Here is a 23,594-nt window from a genome sequence, read left to right on the forward strand (position 1 = left end):
CTCAATAAGGCGAGACAGTTCTTCTACGGTACTTCTCTACAAACTACTGTCTGCAACTATATAAGGCGCAAATTCGGCCTCGCATGGAGCACCAGCTTTTTCCATTTAATCGCATACAACGCAGAGCGGTTCGGATCATTACCGGTCGGCTTGATTCTGGTATTTTGTAGAGACGTGCGTTCTCTCTGCATCTTCTACCTCGTTCATCACGGGGAGTGCTCAGAAGAGTTGTTCTGGTTAATCAGCAGGCCAAGCAGCCGAATTCCACACGCATAGTGTTGACGTACAGCATTCTTCAACCGCGCGTTTTGCGAGAAGTTTCAGCCATTTTGTGGAATCAATTACTGGCTGCAATTTTAATCGATACAATTTAGGGACCTTCAAGCAAAGTCCATACTCCCAACTTAAAGGTCGGTAACGTATGGTCTGATGACTCTATGTGATATGGTGTTGCAGATGTCCATGGGCGGTTGCCTCACCACGTTCCATAAGGTGAGCCTTTTGCACCCTCTTCTAAAAATATTAATTTTGGACTCAAGGACGAGTCATAACGGTAAAGATATAGGTTGAATGGGGGCTATCTCATCGGTAGTTTTGTCATGGACAAGCTATTTTTGCTAGACCTTATCTGTGGAACCTCTAGTGCATTAATTAGAGCATGCAGTGCTGTTAGCATCGCTTATTATTATGGTAGATAAGCTTCCCTTTAGCCTTTAGGGCATTATTATGGCGTCTGATCTGGAGACAGCCATTGTGATGTTTCCTTTACGGAAGCGATTAAAGCAAAAAAGCACGGTGTGTTCAAACCGTATCCTCTCTCAACCATAGATACTGTGTGCTGTTTCTGCTGTGTTAGCTGCAAGTCGTATTCAATATATCCATACTATCCTTTACATTTGAAGCCGAATGAAACGACAAGTTAAAGTCAAACAATTCAATTCTGTATGTATTTTAAATTCTCGTATGTAGGATATTGGAAGCTCTCATTTGAGTAGTTAGTAGTAGCACCAATGACGTTCTATATATATAGACAATGCACCTCTTAAAAAATCAGAGCTGAAATATGACACATGCCACAAAAGACACCATAATAACCTTCGCCTGCTATGTCTATACATTTCGCTTACTCCAGTTGTTTAAAATATAATTGGTCAATAGGCAGGAATGTAAACACTATTTCAGTTGCAGCTGCGTATTTTGAATTTAGAACCCGATTTGGACAGTGACATATGTGGAGTAGCAGTTTGGTATTTTTTTTAAACCCAGACAAAAAACGTGGATTTTACGTTCGTCAGTCTGTCTCATTTTCCGATCAAGATCTGATCTTTCGGAGGTTTTTTACGTTTTTAATCAAAAATAACACTCATATATAAGGGGAAAGTTTGTGTATTTATTTATTGGCTTGAGTTTATATATTTTGTTACTTCTTTACGTTCTAAAGGGATTTGGATTTAATAAGTTAAGGTAAGGTTTAATGAGAGAAACTAATACTCAAATATAATATTTTTATTTCCATAAAATAATTATTTAAACTGGTTATTTAAATGAAGAGTTCCTTGAATTAAATTTGTCGTTTAGACTTAGATATCTTTTCCAGGGTATCTTTTTGGTATATGTAGCGTAAGCGGACATCAACATTTGTTTGTATGACAGATTTTGTCAAATTTTAAATGTAGTTAAATCAAAAAAACTTAAATCCCGTAGTGGTGATATATAAATATGCTTATTTATAATATAAGTTTATAAATTTCTTCAAAGCTCTCTCTTGCTACCAACTGGTGCCAATTTTTTTTCATTATCTCGTGTAAAGGTAAGCTGAAAAATATTAGCTTTTACATATTTACGATGTAAACATGTATCAATTATCACTAGGTAACGATACTTCCGTGATAATGTGTAAATAGCACTAGCATGTAAGCGTTCACGTTCTTGTAAGCCGTTCACATTACACAAAATTAAAAATTGCTAATCACTGTTCACTAGGCCTTTAAAAAAAATTACAAATAAACAACCGACTTGAAAATCACTACTTATTCCAAACCAATAGATATTATAATATACACTAAAAGTATAAAAATAATTGCGTATTTTTATACAATCGAATTAATAGATCTAATACTATTAATATAGAACATGGAAGCGCCAGCTTTCAAATAAAAAAATAATTATCAAAACCGGTTCACCCAGTCGAAAGTCAAACATAAAAAAACATACCGCCGAATTGAGAACCTCCACCTTTTTTGAAGTCGGTTAAAAAAAAAAGACTTGTTTTTATTTCTGACTGTGTCCTTTCATCTGTCTCATTCTGACAAGCGGGTCTTGTCTGGGGACTTGTCAATAATATTGTACCATATTTAATGAAAAAATATTCGTTTTTATTTAATTACTTACGCATATCAATCTTATATAAATAAAATCCACTTACCGGTGATACGTCACACAATCTTTTTTTGAGTCGTTAATGTATTATTTATGCACTTTTTATAGCACACTTGCTTACATTGTCTTTAAGCACACTTTTGCCGTTCCATTGCCAGACTGCGAATGATATGTCCATATGTATAGAACGTCATTGAGTTTCACTGTGAGACACGCGCCATGTTTTTTTTTTATTCAAAATAACCGCAACATCTAACTCCTTACATAATATCATAAGTACTTGAACCACTAAATATGTTATTAATAAGTATATTTGTTTAGGGCCCAGACTACCTGACCGTTACTATCGATAACTATGGCACTAGAAATGAAACAGTTATAATTTTATAACGATTTATTGTACAAAACAATAATACATTAAAATGTACAGGTATGTTTAAATTAATGGACACGATTCGGTCCCAAACTGGATAATGTTATACCCTTCACTTACGGACACCATATTGCTCGTCGAGGTGTCAGTACTAATAGAATCAAAGACATAGGCTCTAGAGAAGCGAACTAGACAAATACAATTGAAATATAACAATAAATTAATAGCATGCGGTCAACTTAAGTACACAAAATCTGTCGCACTGCTAATTCGACGGGCACCATGTAGTCTTTTTAATAATAATAATAACGTATATAATATAACAAATTGATTAATCTTCCTAACATTATTGTATATACACATTATGAACATTTCCTCTCTGGTAGCTAAGTGGACGTGGGAGACAGCTCTGCGCCCTCGGCGATCCGACGGCCCGCGGGTCTATTCGGCGACTAAATCTAATAGCATCGGTTAGGACACTGAGACCAGAGCGGTGGAGGCAGAGAAGCGAGTGGGGAACTATGGGTCGGTGGAGATTACCACTTGTCAACGACCACCTCGTTCACTGCAAAACAACGGTAGCGTTAATTGGTGGCAGAGGTGCGAGGGCCGTCCCAACTTACTGTGTGTGCGGAGATCATCATGTCCTGGTTAATGTGTAGTTTCACTGCGGGATCACAACAAACAATGAGTGTTCATGGAATAGCGTGCAGTAGGGCTGCTGCTCTCGGCGCTACACCTTCCACGACAGTTGGGCTGGGGGAAGACAACACTGCGTTAGTGCATGCGGGAAGGATCACCGGTGCCAGCCCTGGCAGGCCTCACAAACCCACTCGCTTGTCGCGCTCGTTCGTTACGAACACGTCAGATATATGTGAGTTCAATCGCTCTATTCAAATATATCAGACAAGTTCGAAATCGAGCGAGCACTGAGCGCGTAAGAATTTAAGTGTCCGCCGGAATAGCGTTGGTAAAACGCGAAACGGTCACTTCCAAGTGACGTCCGTTTCGCAAGGGGGTTTCGGATAGCAATAATTTTACTGTAATAGCCAATAGCAATTGGTTTTGGAAGCTTGCAAAACTCGAGTATGACACGCAAGGCACATTTAGTTAGTGAGGCGTCAACAGTTCATTTTTAACTTCTAAGGAGTTGTGTTGCAAGTATGAAGGATTGTGACAGTGCTCGTTATAATGATGTTATGATACCGGAGTCATTATAGGTTGGGCTTAGGTTGTAGTTGTTAAGGGTATGTGTGTGGATTACGCTCACACAATATGTATAGTAATGTGTGAAGTTGTGTGTAGTTTGAAGATTGGACGACTCGTATTTTTAACAATTTATTTGAACAGTTGTTTTTACAAATTAAAATGCAGCAATAGGCAAAATCACAACACACTGTACTCAATAAAGACATGCGATGCATCCATGCAATTTTATTATTACACATTATTAATAAATTCACTAAATCTAGGCCTAGAATTTTCTAGAGATTTTCATTAGTAAACCCTTTTTAATTATATATATGTATATATTAACAAATGTATTATGTCTCTTAGTTAATAAACACAAAAAGTTATAAACTTGACAACTAATATCTATTTACTAACGAATTACACATTGTAATTACCGAAACCAAATTAATTATTATTATACTTACGATAAATAATTAATAAAATGAATTAAATATTAAACAAAATATTGCTTGGTAAATCAGAAGTTACTTTAACAGTCCATCAACAAAATTCTAGACACTGGATGGTTAAAACATAAAGGTCAATTGTTAAATCAAACACACCTATAAATTAGTAAAATGATATTATTCGGGTTACAAACACACATAACGGAGGGATAACTGATCAATAAACAACCATAACTTAAATTAGTCGAAGAGGGTACTTTGAAATTGTCAACAACATAGGTACAGGTTATTGGTCAGTTACTGTCAGGAGCTGAGCAGACAATATACATCCAATACAATGTACCCACATAGTATGTAAAGTAAATCTATGTCATAATAAAAAAGATTGGTTAAAATATAAACAATCGGACATTTTCATCCCCTGGACTGGAAGTACATCATCTCCTCAACTCTTAAATATTGGGCTTGTTTGTTAGCAAGCAGCATAAGTGAGACGAAGGAAGAGTTTCAAATACATCGAGTAAACAATATCGACATCACGACGAGCCTAACTTACAATAAATTATCCTATGCTATCCACTTTACCTTCAAAAGTACACTATGTCTGTCCGGATATCAAGCTGTGCGAGTTATGTGATATTAAAACGGAGCTCTAACACACTATTTAATAAATCGCTATAAAATCGAAACGTACAACCATTATAAATTCATGTAGAAAATCATTTAATTGGGTAGAATTTAGGATGTTCACAGCCACTAGACTAAAATTATTGTAAACTGTTATTTGAGACTCCGCAGTGGGCTAAAATATTTATTGTCTCGCACGCGAAACGCAATCACAGGAGCGCGCTTGGCCGCCGCTCTTCGTAGTCGGGCCGCGTCAAATGTCTGCTTCATTAATAAAACTAGAGAAAGCAAATGTTAACATTTTTTCCTCAGTACCACAAGTTGGAAAAAGAACCGGTCATATTTTGTGACACTCTTCTTTAAATTTAGATTTTTTTTTGCCTGTGCAACAATGACTTACAGCTCTGATTTAGTATTGAAAAGTATAAATACACTGATACGTATATGTTATAATATACACATGAAAATATTAGAGAAATACTCATCTGACGCGGCCTAAATCTATAACTAATCTTAAGAAATCCTACAAACTGCCAACCAAATATAACCATTTCTGTGTTTAGAATCACTCAGTTTTGAAGCTACTTAATTTTATTTATCTAAAGACGAGCATCAGACTCAATAGATTTTAGTTACCCCAGACGTCAGCATAATTAATTTATTTCGATACCCCTCAAGTATTCCACACAAAGCCTAAGTAATATAATAATTTTATTATGAGTTTGCATCAAACGTTTCACTATCATTATATAAGTATATTGTGTCCTGACTACTTAACTTCCAATAATAATTCACCTACACAAAAAATACAATGTTTAACCAATAAAGCACTCGCAGAAATTTTAATATTAATCCATTTTAACCCGTAATATATTATTCGTCGTAATTGAAAAACAATATTAATAATGCTGGTGGTAATTTCAATATTCTGATAGTCCTTTATATTCCGATGATATTTTTACAGCAAACTGGAACATTCTTAAATACATTATTTTGTGTTTCCTCTTGCAACAATTGATAAAATGGATGGTAAGTTCTATAAATAGTATTAATTACGACTAAACATTTTTTATATATTATAGTCATGTATATTGAACAGTTTACAATTGATGTTGGCTACATCACTTCACATCATTAAAACCGTGAGATGAACTCTAACCGTGCAGCACCGCAGATTATTCTCAAAGGGGTTCAAAGTCACACGTGCACTTCACTCTTGGATTAGCATTCCAAATGGTTAGGTACTGTGGTGAGCAAATGCTCATAGTTCCATTTATTTCCACAGTGGAATGTGAGACACACACGATCTGATAATATATAGCAGTCACACTGACATTTATGAGAGCTATGTTGATATAGATTGCTTTGAATGTTTGCTTGGTCTAATGCTTGTTATCTTTGCTGAGTGCAGTCTTCTGTGAGACCAATATAATCTCTCACAAACAGCCAATTGGGAGTCCAAGAGTGGAAAATGGAACACTCCGTCATACCAGTATGGTGCAACTCAAAGCAATCTATAGTAATAATTGTGTATATAACACTTACAATAAATATAATAATTGTTATTGGTCTACTAAAGTTGATCGTGTGCATCACATTTGCTGGGGGTATTAGAATGGTTGGGGGAAAGCCGTCTTATATCGGTCCGTAGAGGATGAGACCGAAGAAAACGGCCCACATGAGCACAATCCACTGCATGCCGTTCAGGATGCTCTCACCGTCGGAGATCTTGCGCGCCACGAACTTGAGCACTTCATCCAGCAACACCACTGGGATCGAGAACTTCATCACAGTCATCCATTCATCCACAGACAGTGGGGTCACTTGGAACACAGCCTGGACAATGTGTGTAATACATTAATTAAAAAGTTAAGAGACATGTCATTATGATGAATACAATTAGTGATTATTTTAGAAAGCAATCCATATTTTTATACTTCAAATGAATATAATATATCTTGTGTGTAATTCATTAAAATCTCTTGTAGAAAATTAGGTATTCATTTATACATAAAACAAACATGTCAAAAGTACTTACCGACAGGACCTCTACATATAAGATGACAAAGTGGAGTGTGAAGGAGAGAGCCATGGATCCGACGAGCCACATGTTAGACCATGGAGGCATGGAGACCAGAGACTGGTTTTCTGACAGACTGTTCATAGCGTTCAACATCTCAATGGTGACAAGCACAGAGAGAGCCATGGTCATCGGGTGGGGGTCTGTGAAGATCTTGCAGTCAATACCCTGAAATTGATGAAGGTTAGATTGTGATTAACCAAACCAAATAAACAGCTGCCTGTACGATGCGTTATTTAACTCTTGAACTGATGAAACACTATAAATAAAGATTGTCTCTTTGGTTTACCAGGTTTTTGCCTTGAAGCTTTTATTTAAAAAAAAATCTGTTTATCCTAAAATTGCAAGTGTGTTACAAATTGCTACAAGTTCATGTTACCTTGAAGTCATCTCCACCTCCGAGGCACTGCAGATGGTGGGTGAGCTGCCAATAGGTCATCTGGGGTCCGTAGGGCGAGTACATGAACCACCATGAAGCGGCGCCCACTGTGGCCATACCGACGTAGCCTCCGATAGCCATGTATCTGGGTTAATACAACCAATAATTTAAATTGACCTATTACATAAATTTCTAGAACTCCCGCCCCATACTGCCTATATTAATACATAGTTCAAGGAGCTAGCGCGGCACGTGTCAATACTTCATTTAATAAAATGTGTGTGCGCGTAATATTGACGCGCGATTGAAGTAATACTTCTTGGCCTGAACTTCCAAAAAGTTTTACTTAAATCGCGACACTGATCACTGAAACGATTTAACTTAATAATAATATTATATCATATATTTAACAAATAATAATAATAATGTTATATTTATCTTATTCTATAAAATACGAATCGTAACTCTCTCTCTCTCTTTCTAACTTCACTAACTTATATCTCCCTCTCAACTTCTGGTCGCCTCTCCCGTAACTATGCCACTTCGTAACGCTCTCGTTACGCATTCACCAGCTTACTCCCTAGTTCAAGCGTGGATAAAGTAGTTTTACTTCAATAACAATGGCCAATAGAATGATACGTTCGTCATTAAAACTCACCTAAAGAATAGCCATCCAGAGATAAGACCTTCATCAGCCTTGCGGGGTGGTTTGTCCATGATGTCGAGATCCGGTGGGTTGAAACCGAGGGCAGTGGCTGGGAGACCGTCAGTGACCAGGTTGACCCAGAGAAGTTGGACGGGGATCAGAGCCTCGGGCAGACCCAGGGCGGCTGTCAGGAAGATGGAAACCACCTCTCCGATGTTGGAGGAGATCAAGTAACGGATGAATTGTTTCATGTTGTTGTAAATAGCACGACCTGGAATTTAAACTCATTCTATTAAGTATTTTATTAGAGGGTCACTATAACTTATTTAAGTTGACATTTTTGTTGTCAGAGTACCAATCCATAATAGCATAAAGATGTACATTTAAATTATGACAAACAATTAGAAATAGAATATATATGACTAGGTTGCACCAACTAACTTTAGCAATAACAAAAATGTTAAAGTACCGGTTAAGCAAATAATGTGTAGCACCGTTTGACAATTTTTAAAAGACTTCATAACTTTATCTGTTATCTGTAACCGTACAACCTTGTGTTAAATCGCTAAAAATCGACCTTTTAAAAGTTTCAAAGAAGTATTCGATATTAACTTGATGTTTCGCTTTTTAACTTTAACTATGTTGGGGAAAACGATGGTGCAACACATTTCGCACACTATGTTAAAGTCAGTGTTACTTTTAACCTTAAACATTAATCTTAAACCTTAACTATAACAGCTCATATGATGCAATGCAGCCTTAATTAGTTAGAAATATCCTGTCACTCTCAAATTGCCTCTGGGTTCAGTGTAAAACGTGCCCAAGACAGGTAATAAATTTCACAGGAAACTAGTAGTACTAACCTTCCTCAACGGCGGCTACAATGGAGGAGAAGTTGTCATCGGCCAGTACCATCTCAGCTGCAGATTTGGCTACAGCGGTACCAGATCCCATAGCGATACCGATCTCAGCCTTTTTCAAAGCTGGCGCGTCGTTCACACCATCACCAGTCTTTAAACAAACATACCATCCTGTCATCAAATCTAAATAAGGGAAAGAACGACATCTCAACTCAATTTCCTAGTATGCTATCTTGGAGTTGGGGTTATCAACTGTCAAGTAGATCTTGTAAATGGAGCCACAACCCTAGAGCTGAAGAAGACATACCAAGATTTAAGAGCCATGTTACAAGCGTACGTAGCAATATAGAGGCGAGTCATCCAGCTCCGCATCAGCATCCGACGACTATATTAATCACTTATAAAATTAATTCTGTTACCTTCTTATTTAGATTTCAACGAATACAATACAAAGGTATATTTTTACTTCAATGGCCAGAAATACATTTTCTTGGCACTTTGAAAAACAAGCAAAACTAATAAATAATCTGTATTAAAACTTCAAAGAGCCTATTGTATAAAAACAGAACGATTACAATCGATAGTAAAGCGTGTTTTTCATTTATCTAATTGAGATTATTATAATGTAATATCTCCCTTGGAATCAATGTTTATACAAATAGCAAATGGTTTATGTAAACAGTGGGCACTTCTACCATTACAATTGTAAACATTAATTCACAATTTATTGCTTTATTTGTGGAGTAATAAATAATAAAGTTCCATGGACTGTTCCACGATTGTTTAGCTCATAAATTAAATTGGAATACAATAGCCGCAAGCCGTAACTAATTTAGATCTTGTAATAGCTTAACTAATAATATGTAATCTTGAAAACTTTTGATTTAGTCTTGAGTTAGAAACTGCCTTTATTATATTACGTATAGTCCATCATCGAATAATTTCGCACAGTGACCAACGATTTTGTAAAAAACAAAAACAGTTTGGTACCTTTTCAGCTATTATCTATTATTACCACCATGATTATGGTTACAATACATATTCATAACGGTGACTTCCTCAATAAGTATCGACTGTGATTCAGTTACTTTGCACAAACTGGCTTATATTATTTATGAGATAATATTTTATTCATATACATACAATGAAATGATCCTCACATGAAATTGAGGCGAACCGCATTAAAAAAAACATCATCAAATTGTCTCATTTTTATGGACAACTCTCGCTTGACGAAAATGTTTTCATAGCAAAAGAGCAAATGGTTTCTTAGACAATTTTTCTGTATCACACTTCTGGATTAGGATTTCTCCATACTCTCCCAGTTAAAAAACCATAAAAGGGACTTAAAATAACATCCGTAAATAATAGATTATGTATCTGTGTTACCATAGCGGAGATCTCGTTCATGCTCTGCAAGTATTCAACAATCTTGGATTTGTGGGCGGGTTCCACACGCGAGAAGAGACGAGCCTTGGCGCAAGCGGCGCGCTGTTCCGACACGGGCAGGTCGTCGAACTCGCGACCTGAGTAAGACTTTCCGGTTGTGTCTTCGTCTTCAGTGAACACGCCGATACGTCTGAAATTTAAATAAGTAGGCTTTTAAATCGTGAATGTATATTTAAATGGTTTAATATGGTGGTATCTTATGAATCGGTAAGAAAAGAACGATAATATCCTGTAAAATAGAAGCCCCACTTACCTGCAGATGGCTTCAGCAGTGGCCTTGTTGTCGCCGGTGATGACAATGACGCGGATACCAGCGGCACGGCAGCGGACGATAGAGTCGAACACTTCTTTACGGGGCGGGTCCAACATTCCGACGACACCGACGAATGTAAGGTTGACTTCATAAGTGTAGAACTTGGTGGAGTCTCCGAGGTCCATTTCATCAGGCTTCATTGGGTTGTCGGCAGTCGCCAAGGCTAAGCAACGAAGTGTGTCACGGCCGGTACCATATTGGCGAGTGAGGTCCAAGATGCGAGATTTAAGAGTGGAGTTGAGAGCAACTTTGCTTGTTCCGACACGGGCGTGGCTACAACGGTCCAGAACACCTTCTGGTGCACCCTTAACGAAGAGCTTAGGTCCGTTTCCAAGACGAGATGGCTTAAGTGGAGTACAGTAGGTTGACATGGACTTCCTGTCACGGGAGAATTCAAGAGTGAACTCTTTCTTCCACTTAGTCTCAATTTCTTGGCGAACGACAATAGCGGATGAACGGCGGTCGAGGCCAGTTTTTGGTACGTTGAAGGGATTCATTTTCTCAGCGAGGACGATAAGAGCCGTCTCAGTCGCTTCACCAACCTTCTCGAAAGCCTGCTTGAATTCGTTAAAGTCAATAGCGGAGTCGTTGCACATAACGCAGATAGTTGCCAGCTCGTGAAGAGCATCGAATTCGGCAGCCTTAACTTTCTGTCCCTTCAAGTAAACATCACCAATAGGCTCGTATGTCGAACCAGTAATTTCGAACTCCAAGAAGCTGCTGTCTCCGCCCTCAATCTTTTCGAAGATAAACATACGTGAGACGGACATTTGGTTGGTGGTCAGTGTGCCAGTCTTGTCCGAGCAGATAACAGATGTGCAACCAAGGGTCTCTACAGATGGCAGTGACCTAACAATGGCGTTCTTTTTAGCCATCCTCCTGGTTCCGAGAGCGAGACAAGTGGTAATGACAGCGGGTAAACCTTCTGGAATGGCAGCGACGGCTAGAGCCACAGCAATCTTGAAGTAGTACACGGCACCTTTGATCCAGCTGCCACCGTGAGCAGGGTCGTTGAAGTGTCCAATGTTGATGGCCCATACGGCAACACAGATGACCGAGATAACCTTAGACAATTGTTCACCAAACTCGTCCAATTTCTGTTGCAGGGGAGTCTTAATTTCTTCAGTCTCAGACATTTCAGTACGGATCTTACCAATGGCCGTATTAAGACCAGTGCCGATAACAATACCACGGGCTTTACCAGCGGCAACATTGGTACCGGAGAATAGGATGTTCTTCTTGTCTTGGTTAACAGCACGGGGGTCGGGGATTGGGTCAGTGTGTTTGATGACAGACACCGACTCACCAGTCAAGATAGATTGGTCAATACGGATGGTTGTAGAGAATATCTTAATAAGGCGGATATCGGCGGGAATTTTGTCACCGACGGACACTTCAACAATGTCACCGGGGACAATCTCTTTCGCCCGAACTTTCTGTACACCGGCCTTATCTCCTCTCACAACTTTTCCCATTTCGGGTTCGTATTCTTTTAAAGCTTCGATGGCGGATTCTGCATTTCTTTCCTAAAAATGTCAATACAATAGGTTAATTTATAATCAAATTTTAAATAAATGAATTAAGTGTGAAAAATTGTACACTTACCTGCCATACTCCTACTACAGCGTTAGCAATAAGAATTAGTAAAATAACAAAAGGTTCGACGAATGCTGAGAAGGCATCTTCGTGTTCCTCAAATAAAGCTAAAACCTGTAAAGAAAAAAATATATTACTATACCTCTCATTGCTTGATTATGATACATAGATACATATATGACATTTTATAGTCATTACTTACGAACGAAATAATAGCGGCTAACAGCAAAATCTTGACTAACAGATCATCGAATTGTTCCAGAACTAACTGCCATATACTTTTGCCTATGGGAGAATAAGAACAAAAATAATCATGAGTAAATATCTTAAAATAGGTAAACAAAGATTAACATTTATTTCCAGCTACGTGATAACAATTAGATAAATAGCGCACGTCCGTGACACAGTTTCTGTGTCATCAATTGCAATGTTACAAATCTTATTTGAATATTTTAAAAAGTGCTTATCCAAAGCGTTACCTACTAATATAATAAGATGTTAATATAATATAACATCATTTGCATAATTATTTAATATCTCTACATATGATGAAATTGTATGAATGTCCATAGCTTACCTTCTTCGGCGGGCAGTTCTGAAACAAGAAGAGAACCGTAATTAGAGTTTAGAATGAAACATCAAAGGAGTAAATTGAGACGATGAAACAGTCAGAACGGCCGACGTGTTCCATAAGTACACGCTCGCACGCACGCACACACACTCACCTCCTACTTTACACAAACTATCGCATGACGTGTATGCGATGGTTTACATAGGAATTCGGTTTTTGCAATGTTAGTTTTACATGGAACATCAGATAGAAAGAAGTTTGAAAGAATGACTATCGTTGAATCGTCGAATCTCAAGCGTTACTAACATTATATAGAGGACTACGCGTTTTTTGAAAATACTGCACAAAGATTGGGTGAATATGGACGAAAGTTCCTTGAATCCGCACTGTGACGAACGCCACAAATGATGAGATGACTGTTAATGGAACAGGAGGACAAACGAGCATACATATGGTTTGTGATCACCGCAGCCCATACATTCTTGTAACACCAGAGGAGAAAACAACAAAATCCGAAAAGACATTGGTACGTGGCGGGTGATGATCGAACCGGCAGCACCGTGGTCAGAGTCAAAGATTGTACTTATTGCGGCACCGACACAAAATAAATAAATATTAATTTTCATTTAAGTTCGTATTCTACACGATAAATAAGTGGCTAAACGGATTAATTCTGCGTAGGTATATTTCGGCAGGCATCTGCATCTGGTGACGTCATTCGCTATCATCACATTACACATAGCTCCACGATTTGCTCTCGACGTTGCATTATTTTTAACTGTAATCATTCGCTACTCTGTTTCAACCTGTTAACTACTCATTCGGTGCGCGATATATTAAATGTATCATTATTTAGTTTCTTTGATACAGTTAGCTATACGGCTAAAATTATTATACTGCGTTTATAGTTAGAGATATTTTTTGGTAAGATTGCGTCTTTTATAAGCACTATTTGTGGGCTATTCAGACTTAACATACTATGTCCTATGGTATATTGTTATGGGGCTGTGCAGCCGATACTAATACCATCTTTGTATTGCAGAAGACGGCTATTCGCGCATTTTATAGCCCCTGAGCAATCATTTAGAGAAAAATGTAAAGAAATAAATATTTTAACTGTTGCATCTCAATATATTATACCTATATGTACTTGAGTAAATTAGTGAATTTGATATGAGGAACATATTTTATAGATTTCAAGATAGTGTTTATCGTACAACAAGAATTGTATGTCTGCTAATGTTTACACCTAATGAACATAAACAATCGTTTAAGGTCACTGAACTACTTATCTGATAACGGAGAGACTCAATTCGCGAGAAGGTACGCTAATATCGATCAGTTAGGAGACTAAATGCAGGCGAGACGGGGAATTAAGAACTTGTTATAGGGACGAGGAATAAAAAATGGATTGGACGAACTTATAGAATAGACGTTAACAATAATTGTGCGATAAATGCAAAACGATAGTTATAATAATATTTTTGAAAGAGTTTATAAAACAATACGAGAATATTTATGTATAAACAGACTAACAGACACAATACCCGAAGTTTATAAGATATACCGAATTTATGTCGAAAATGCTTGTTCAGAAGTAACAAAACAACTTCGTAATGCCCAGAGACGATGAAGAAAGAGCTCTGAAAGCGGAACTGAATGATTGAATAACGCGTTTCATAACACTGGCTACCACCAACAATTGTGATGAATCGACGTGCGTATCATCATCATTATTATAACCACGCGGAGTAGACATTACGGATCTACATCCAACATCCTGATTTTTTTTAATGAACACAGGGGACGAGCAGGACATTTAGCTGGTGGTAATTGATACGCCCTGCCCATTACATTACAGCTCAGTATTCTTGAAAAACCCCAAACATTCTTAACGGCACTACAACTGCGCTTGTCACCTTGAGACAAGATGATAAGTCTCATTTGCCCAGCAATTTCAGTAGCTACGGCGCCCTTCAGACCGAAAAACAGTAATGCTTACACATTACCGCTTCACGACAGAAATTATTATATTACCGATCAATAATGAATGTAATAAAACTAAATAATATTTATCTAACGTTAAAATATGCCTATCATAATATAATACAGCAACTTTTCATAATTAAATGAGTTAAAGATTATGGAAATAGTTATAAGTAAAATATGTATATTAACAAAACCAGCTAAGCCACTTGTCCCATCTCCGGCTAGCGGTAAGGTACTATTTCCTCGCTCAAAACACGTTCAGTAGATTTCTTGTGAATAAAAGAGACACATATTAGTAGATGAATGCTGACTATTCCCACTGGCGAGGAGTCTAGAGCTATCTCTCCCTGGGGTCGGTTCTCATCTCTGAGGATTGTGTGTCAAATAAAATCGGTTACAGTAACAATATATTCGCTTTCTTTTTCTGTTCGTCATTATGTTACTCTCTCTCTCGGACGCTTCGTTTATCTATACGCTAGTATATTCGAGGTCTATGGTTACAGCGACAACTGTGACTTAGTTCACAAAATTATGAATTTTGTGAGAATAAGAATGAAAACTTAGATCATTTATAGGTCTAGATAGACTATAACAGCTGTTAACACGTCGAAATAAAATAGCGGCGAACTGTTAACCTCTATTTTCAGCAATGCGCACAAACACTAAAACAAAGTGACATATATGCTCATGCGTTGTCTAACAGCAAGCGGTTCTATCTAGTCGTATTATTATCAAAACAGTTTAACTTTACAACGTTGTACCTACTGTCAAGTTGAACACCATGTCGCTAGTACGTTTTAATGTTACCAACTACAGACGTAAGTCGTTACGGATACGATTGCATTATCTCTACGTACCTACTACAACTTATATGTCGAGGGCCTTACAAGACCCAATACGCAGGTGCCAAATATCTGACGCACCAGTGAAGAAGGCAAACAATAACATTTGTTAAACTTGAACATAACATCGAAAACAGGACAGTGCTAAACGATTTATAAAGTACAGTTATTTGTGTTCGCGTATCTCCGAAAACGAGTTTAGAGCGCTCGGTGATAGGTTGATCGCAAAAAAAGTACCGTTTATGTAGTTTTCGTATTTAGCTTCAGAATGAATTAATACAATTTTGTTATGCGGTACTAATGTACTGATGAAATGGACGGAGGTGCTGATGGAGAGATGGGTGTGGGATGCCAACTCAATTTGCGTGATGTTGGCCTGCGACGTACCGTCGGCCAACGTAGTGTATGCGTGTGTGACGAGAAAGAGGTAACATAATAACTTAATTAATTTATTAGATAAATTACTTGCACCAAGCTGTTTCATATGATTTCATATCACATGGTTAGAGTTCGCTTAGCGTTTTTATTCTTCTGAACTAGACATAGACTCTCTTCGTCACTTCTTGTATTATTCTCAAAATTTCGATCGAGTGATTTCAAAGTTAAATAAACATTATTCAATTAGGCTTAAACTAAGCACTTTTGAATCGTCACTACAAATATTTCTTTTAAATTACTAAATTTATCATGTAAAAAGTTGAACTCGCTCACGAGTTCAACTTTTTAGAACATACAAGAAACTCAACGGCCACTGTTTTCAATCAAATAGGGTATTTTACAATCGCTGTAAAATACATAACAAATTAGTTTGTAAGATGCTGCATCCAATATATGAGTCGTGTTTAAATAATATAAATTATTTCATAAAAAGTAATATAGAATAAAGTGTATTAATATAAATTAACGTATATTGGATGGATCAACCTATAGAGTTTGAATTCATTGTTTGTGTAAGTTATATTTATTTATATAAACTATATTAATAATTATTTTTACAATTAAGCGTCAGACAAAATTTGTTGTTATATCAGGCTTAATTAGATACATCCTGCTGACAGACATTCCTCCATTCGGATATGCACCCTAGTATGCGGACCCTCAGCTACTTTCAATTTACTGAGCGTATTTTTTATTCGTAATAACGGTCGGTTGTAATACTAAAGCGAAAGTATGACGTTCACGTGTGTGAGTCGCGAACCGCGGTGTCAGTCGGCACGGCAGCGTGCTCTAGATCAATCGTAGTGGATGCGTCTATTTGCGTCCGTTTCTTGAAGCTACCGGAGATAAATGCGAGCAATTAGTCAATATCACTCGAGGCGGGCCTGCATCAACGAAAGCTGCTTACGTTTTGGGAGAGAGAGCAAACATTTTAATGACTGACGACAAACAGTTCATTAAAGATGACTACGATTTAATGTCTGTAAGGAATACTAATACCGCTTCATCTTCACCATCGTCGAGATTGGAACTGTCAACTTAGCGGTTATAAACAACAATAGATGCTCGTTTCCGGAAACTCAAATTTAGAACCAATTTACAAGTATTTTCTATCAAAATTTAACTACATGCCAAAGCTGCAAAACCGAATGAATTCTGATGTAACGAAAATGACAAACTGTTTGTTTCAATATTATGTACAAATCCAAGGGATCACAATTGGCAGTAATGGTTTAGTGTTTTGACTCATAAAATATTAAACTGTAACAATATAATGGACTGAGTGATTGAAAAAACCTATCCGAGGTTTAGAAAGACAAAGAAGGTAGGAAAACTCTTGCCGATCATACAATTGTTTAAAATGTTAGATTCGTAAGGAGAATTGAACCCCTTTAAAAAGAAAAAAGCCCTACAAGCATAGGGCAGAGAAAGTAAAATTAAAGCGAACCGTTAATTACATATCTCAAGTACATATTCCCAAAAAAAAAAAGAATGTCGAGGGTCATTGGTAGACTTCTAGCCTTAAGATTCCAAATCGTGTTTGCGAGTTACAAACGTCAGACGAAACAGTGAATCAATTTGTGTAGACATCGTGAGCCTAATCACAGACGCATCTGTATTCAGTCAGGGACTTGATAAGAGTCATAAAGAAATTATAATTGGCACAGTGTTTCCTAGATAACCGATTGCGTCAACATTGGCACGTGCTTTGCGTGATAATGGGACACACGATACGGTTACTCTAAAGATTTTAACGAGCAACTGATAACTGGTTACGGGCGTGCAGGGACCAAAATCAAGATTTTGGAGAGTTCGGCCAAGTAATTCTTAAGAATCTTCAAAATTCTCGTGCCTACTTAAGTAGAGTCTACTTAAATTATTTTCCGCACATGCACACTCAAAACCAAATTAGACAGGGCTTCTTTATTAAAGTATGTATAATATCAACGAATCGTTAAAAACAAATCCAATGGATATATTGCATTGATATAAGACCTGCGTATTTGAAAACTTTAGCTCATTAAGCAGAAATTGGGGAAACCTAGCGGATTTGAGCGTGTGGTTGGATGACTCAAGGATGGACTACAGTTGGAACAAACATTGCTTTAAATAAGCATAGTCACTGCGAACATCTGCTGGGATTTACGTAGAAATTTACTTAATTTCATTCATCTACAATGTAACTTTATGGCCAAGAAGCATTCCAATGCGGAAACACAGAATCTTTTGAACACTATCGTCTGACATATAAAACAAGGTGTAATGGATAGAAGCGCGTGAATCTCCACGCCGCGGCACTCAAAGCATAAGCCACGTAATGCGGTTTAAAATAAACGGTCAGTAGATATCATTCTGTACAGAAGTAGACTGGGTGCTTTGAGAATATCGCATCACGTCAGCGTAAGACAGGCGCCACACAACAACTTTATAGATCAGATTGATTATTATGTTACATCTGAATGAGCACTGGAGCTAATAATATATGGAGCAACCACCGGTTTAGAGTTCTACGAAATTTCATCGACTGATTGCAGTTACTATTCGGCAGTGAGTTCTTATTAGGGTAAGTGTTTATGTGAAACCTTCTTTAGCAGGTTCTTCGCGGCAGGTGGGCTCGAGACGAGTAAGTAAATGAGTGCCAAAGTCAGAGATAAATTTACCAAAGTAAATAGGATTACACAATCATAAGTTATAATAAGTGTTTTTCGTATTTAATATTACGTATTAATAAAAGAAAAGAACAGATCGTTCTTTTCGTTTACCATCAATTGGACAAAACGCGAAATCGCCGATTTCTTTCATTTTCATCTCATTAGTGGAGAATATGGTAAGTATCCGAAAAATATGATGCACGCAATTTACGGCTATTAATTTTCCAAACACACGTTGCCAAAATATATCTATTTAAAAACCCACAACTCCTGTGTTAAAAGTAAGCATCGAAGTATTTTAATTGATGTTATGTGCGTAGAAAAATACCACCAATAAGTCAAGTCAGTAATAGTAACCCGCTCCTAAATTATTTAACTATGGCCAGAATGCAGAGACTCAAAATGTAATGCAAAATCAAACAATTGTTTCCCACAAGTATTTTCCACACACTCGACTGTATCAAATTGACTGAAAACGATTAAGTCATTTTCACAGTCGATAAAACAGTTCAAACGGCATACCAAAACATTCACTGCCGTTTTCATGAAATAAGGTCGATTAATGCGACGTCCAACACTGAATAATAATAAGATTCACGCGTCTTGCCGACTGAAAACAAAGAGTATATAAAGTGTTTTCGAATCAACCTGAGAATATATTATTGTTGGGCTGGATCTTTGACGTAGATAGCTTCAGTCAGACCGTTAATATCTACCAATCAATGACGTTTCTATACATATAGCCAAATCCCGTCGCATGAAAACAAAGCGGAAATATGGAACATGCCACAAATTACACCATAATAAGCTTCGACTGATGTTGTATAAAATATTCTTGGTACATTTATACAGTTCAGGTTTGATTCGGACACTTTCAGTTGACACACGACTAAGCAGAAAAGTGTGCTTACATTGACTTTTAAGCACACTTTTGGTGTTCCGCTACTGCGATTGATGTCCTTATATGTGTATAGAACGTCATTGTATATAACACAAAATACATTTTTACAAAAAAATACCGATATATTTTAATTAGGGGAGGTCTAAATATAAAAATGGTGGTCTAGATCTCTTTCAAATGTAAAAAATAATCTTAATGCCTGAATGCATTACTAGCAAAGAAAAAAAAACACAAGTACTTTTTATATCAATTGAAAATTATTTTCATCTTATTGAAGGTATCGGCCATTCTGTTATTTTATTAGCTTATGATTGTAAACGATATGTTATACATTTTTTGTTTGCTGGTAACATTATTACGCTTTAGTTCTTTTTTTCTGTATTAAGCAACAGTCACTATACGTAACATTTTTTTTAGTAGTGTGTAGTAGTGTTTACTTTTACTTGTGTGTACTACATTAATGATTCTATAAACATTTATATCACAACAATTTAATTATGTTTTATATTTATGAAACTCGAAACAGCCAAAATTACACAAACGTTCGTTTGTAATATTATTACCAATAACATGTCTTTTTTGAAGGTATCCATGTTGTTATCGAAAATGTCACTAACGATTGCCCATGATAACATGCTATGTTGATCGAAAGTTCAGTTCTGTAGGAGATATTAGTCCATGTCGAACATGTTATTTCTGGTATTGAGATCTCGCTCATACGTAACACGATAATATTTATAAATATTTTAATTAATTTATGGCAGGGCTGCTGTTCAGAGCGCTCCTTAATAACTTTGTAGCGGCAGTAATTTTACTCGGAAGGCATTATAAGAACATTTATAGCGATATGGGAGCAGATGGCCCCGCACAATATTAATATGTAACGTTCCACATCAAAGGTGTGACACGGTAGTGAGGACATGATAATATTGTAAACATTTCAAAATTGATTTACATTTGTTTTATTTACTCCTGTATTAAAAGAGACAAATAAACAAAAAATCAGTCAGTTATTTCACTAGCTATATGGCTCCGTACAAAAGAAAGTAAGCCTTGTAGTTGCCAGTAATGTCACTAGCTACGGTTTTCTAAAAAACCTAAGTCCAAAACTCAAAATATACTAGCAATGCCCCGCAATATACTCGCTTGGATACCGATCTCGTGGTAGTGAAAGTCTACTAAGTCGGACTATAAATTTATTTTTGTTAACATAAGTTTTTATTTCACTTAGTTTTTATTTTATTATTGCATTATTTTCTTAAGGTTGACATTTTTAAATTCGTTATATCTTTTACATTCGACATTTCCAATTTTTATTATTTAAATTTATTATTCACAGGTATTGAAATATCATTTAATGGGATAAGGATTAATACAGAGATATGTATAATATGGTTCGATTATTGTCGGCACTTATATGAACTTTTAAAATATAAAAAAGTATTTATTATGGTATAACTTCAGTAGTTGAACATATGGTATTCCGGACTTTTTTGTAGATATTAATACGTTCTATAATACTGTAGATCATTTTTTTGTTCTATCATCAATAGTTTCCGCAGCGCATGCGATGACAATTTTTCCTCACACCTTGGGTTATATTATTGAAATTTTATTAGAGATCCCTATTTTTTAATAAATGTAATGCCTATGACCCTCAGTGAAGATGCGGATTTCTAATGGTGAAATAATTTTTGAAATTGGTCTTCCAATACTACTACTTATAGTTTTTGTGTGAAAACATTACAAACATATAAACAAAAACAGAAATGTTTCCCCTTTATAATATTAGTTTAGATATAATAATGGGAAAACAATAATAATATAACATAATGTGAATATTCCATTGAAAACACGATTATTAATTGATTATTAATTTTTACTCTTTTTTGTTAATACGACATCTCTCTAGTGATCATATGAGTTGAATGTTATCTTAACGTAATGTTTGAGGAAACTTTCCAAATGCGATGCGAGAGGTCTTTCGCATAAACACCGGAAGACACACGAACGATAATAAAGAGCAGGGTGGTCGGTTTTATGACAAGAATAGCAAACGAGCTATTTGCTGTATCGCCCACATGTATCTTTGTATAAATAAACTATATCGTGCTGATTGTGCTGATCTAAATTTTGTCTCTTTCGCTGTTTATCTTTATAATCAACAATTTTATATTTGTGAAGATTTGTTTGTTATCCCTTCTTTGTTGACCCAGAAGCAAAAACTTGAAAACTTTGTAATTTTTACAATTATTGGCCGAGTTGAAATTGATTAAGTATACTAGACTGTAGACGACACGACAGTCGCATCAAGTTTATGTTTAAAATGCTAACGCGCACAGACCTGTATAAATACCACTGGACAGGCTGTTCCATATGTTTGACAGCAAATTTTTTGTGCCTTTTTGAAGCGCCACTCGCGAGCGTCCAGAGAACTAACTTTGACGTATAATACAAATGGCTGCGAAGGAACGAACAGTACTTTGAAAATTTTTTGCATTTTGAATTAATTTCGTTCGTTTTCCGTGTTATTTATACTTTAAGAATCAACGTAATAAAGTACACATTTTTTTTGTAAATAGTTTCCGACCATCTATCGATGTTTGCTGAGGTTGTCATTCCCAGTTTTAGTACCGCAGACTCTCGCTACATGGCCAACAGCGCCAAAATGGCGAATATCAAACAGGCACAAAAGTACTTTGACAGCCGCCAGTCCAGTGGTAGAGGTCATGGTTAACCGATTATGACTTCTCTATCGAAATGGGCCTTTCCATTTTTCTGTATCTCCGTTGGAGATTGTCTTCAACAATTTGGTTAAGACACGAATAGATTTGGATAAAGATACCGCAGCCGTCGTTATATTACGCACGTGGTATCATCAAAGCGCCCGTGTTAATAGATTCCTTCGTGTTATTTGCTCTTGGATCTATTCTGGTTGGAAGTTTTCCGTATTGTGACCGAACGTGAAGTGGAGTGACGTTTCGCTCGGGTGTGATTATTTAGCTCTAAAGAATAACGCTCGAGTGGTGTGAAACTGTAAATAAACAATATGTTGTCTGGCGTGGAATGAAGTCAGTCTCATTATTCACGGGCCTGGATGTTAGACGATGACTGCTAATTTATAATGGGTTCTCGTGTGAGAGGTTTTGTTGTTTAAATTTTGTTGGATATCCTAAAGAAATAATAAGATACTAAACATTTTAACTATTTCATATCATTATATTCTTGATAATGTTATGTCAGTTCATACTTAATAGGCACATTAGCGAGTTTTCTAGAAACTATAACAGAATGTTAACACCAGGCGCGGTCATCTACCGTGAAGCAGTAATGTGTTAGCATTATTGTGATTAGGTCTGATGGGCGCCGTAGCTAGTGAAATTACTGGGCAAATGAGATTTAACATCTTATGTCTCAAGGTGACGAGCGCACTTGTAGTGCCGCTCAGAATTTTTGGGTTTTCGAACAATCCTGACCAAGCACTGCATTATAAAATGGGCAGGGCGTATCAATTACCATCAGCTGAAAATCCATGCTCGTCTCGTCGTGTATTGTAATAAAAGAAAGTTATAGTAGCTCAATGGGAGCATAATAAGCACTAATGATAGTGAGAAACGCAAATCCTATTAACGGTTATCTCAGCTTTATCATCTAGTAAAACATTGATAGTATTAAACAAATCGCCGTGATTATTACAAGTTTACAAAGTCAAAGCATTCACGCGCTATCTACATCTGTTGTTATTTCAAAGTCAAATAAAATTTATTCAATTAGATTTAAAATGGGCACTTTTGAGTCGTCACTATAAATATTTGTTTTAAATTATTGAATCTACTATATGTTCGGAAAAAGTACAGATC

The 23,594-nt window shown here is 36.6% G+C and overlaps 1 protein-coding gene across 4 annotated transcripts in view; it reads right to left on the reverse strand.

Moving 5' to 3' along the window:
- Nucleotides 1-2,755: 2,755 nt before the first annotated feature.
- Nucleotides 2,756-23,594, reverse strand: part of LOC126969104 (calcium-transporting ATPase sarcoplasmic/endoplasmic reticulum type) — a 37,679-nt gene continuing 16,840 nt past the window's right edge. For 2 of the 4 annotated variants that reach the window (XM_050814409.1, XM_050814408.1), the window contains exons 3-12: nt 12,920-12,937; nt 12,545-12,627; nt 12,352-12,456; nt 10,687-12,272; nt 10,374-10,563; nt 8,988-9,135; nt 8,137-8,395; nt 7,479-7,623; nt 7,058-7,267; nt 4,552-6,855 (exon numbers count right to left, since the gene is read on the reverse strand). In XM_050814409.1, the coding sequence (XP_050670366.1) occupies nt 6,655-6,855; nt 7,058-7,267; nt 7,479-7,623; nt 8,137-8,395; nt 8,988-9,135; nt 10,374-10,563; nt 10,687-12,272; nt 12,352-12,456; nt 12,545-12,627; nt 12,920-12,937 (2,945 nt within the window). In that variant the 3' untranslated portion in view covers nt 4,552-6,654. Of the gene's footprint in view, nt 3,509-4,551; nt 6,856-7,057; nt 7,268-7,478; nt 7,624-8,136; nt 8,396-8,987; nt 9,136-10,373; nt 10,564-10,686; nt 12,273-12,351; nt 12,457-12,544; nt 12,628-12,919; nt 12,938-23,594 lie in introns of those variants that run through there. The other 2 variants (XM_050814410.1, XM_050814411.1) reach the window with 2 other exon arrangements.

The sequence above is a fragment of the Leptidea sinapis genome, chromosome 17 (assembly GCF_905404315.1).
Source record: "Leptidea sinapis chromosome 17, ilLepSina1.1, whole genome shotgun sequence".
Lineage (NCBI taxonomy): Eukaryota > Metazoa > Arthropoda > Insecta > Lepidoptera > Pieridae > Leptidea > Leptidea sinapis.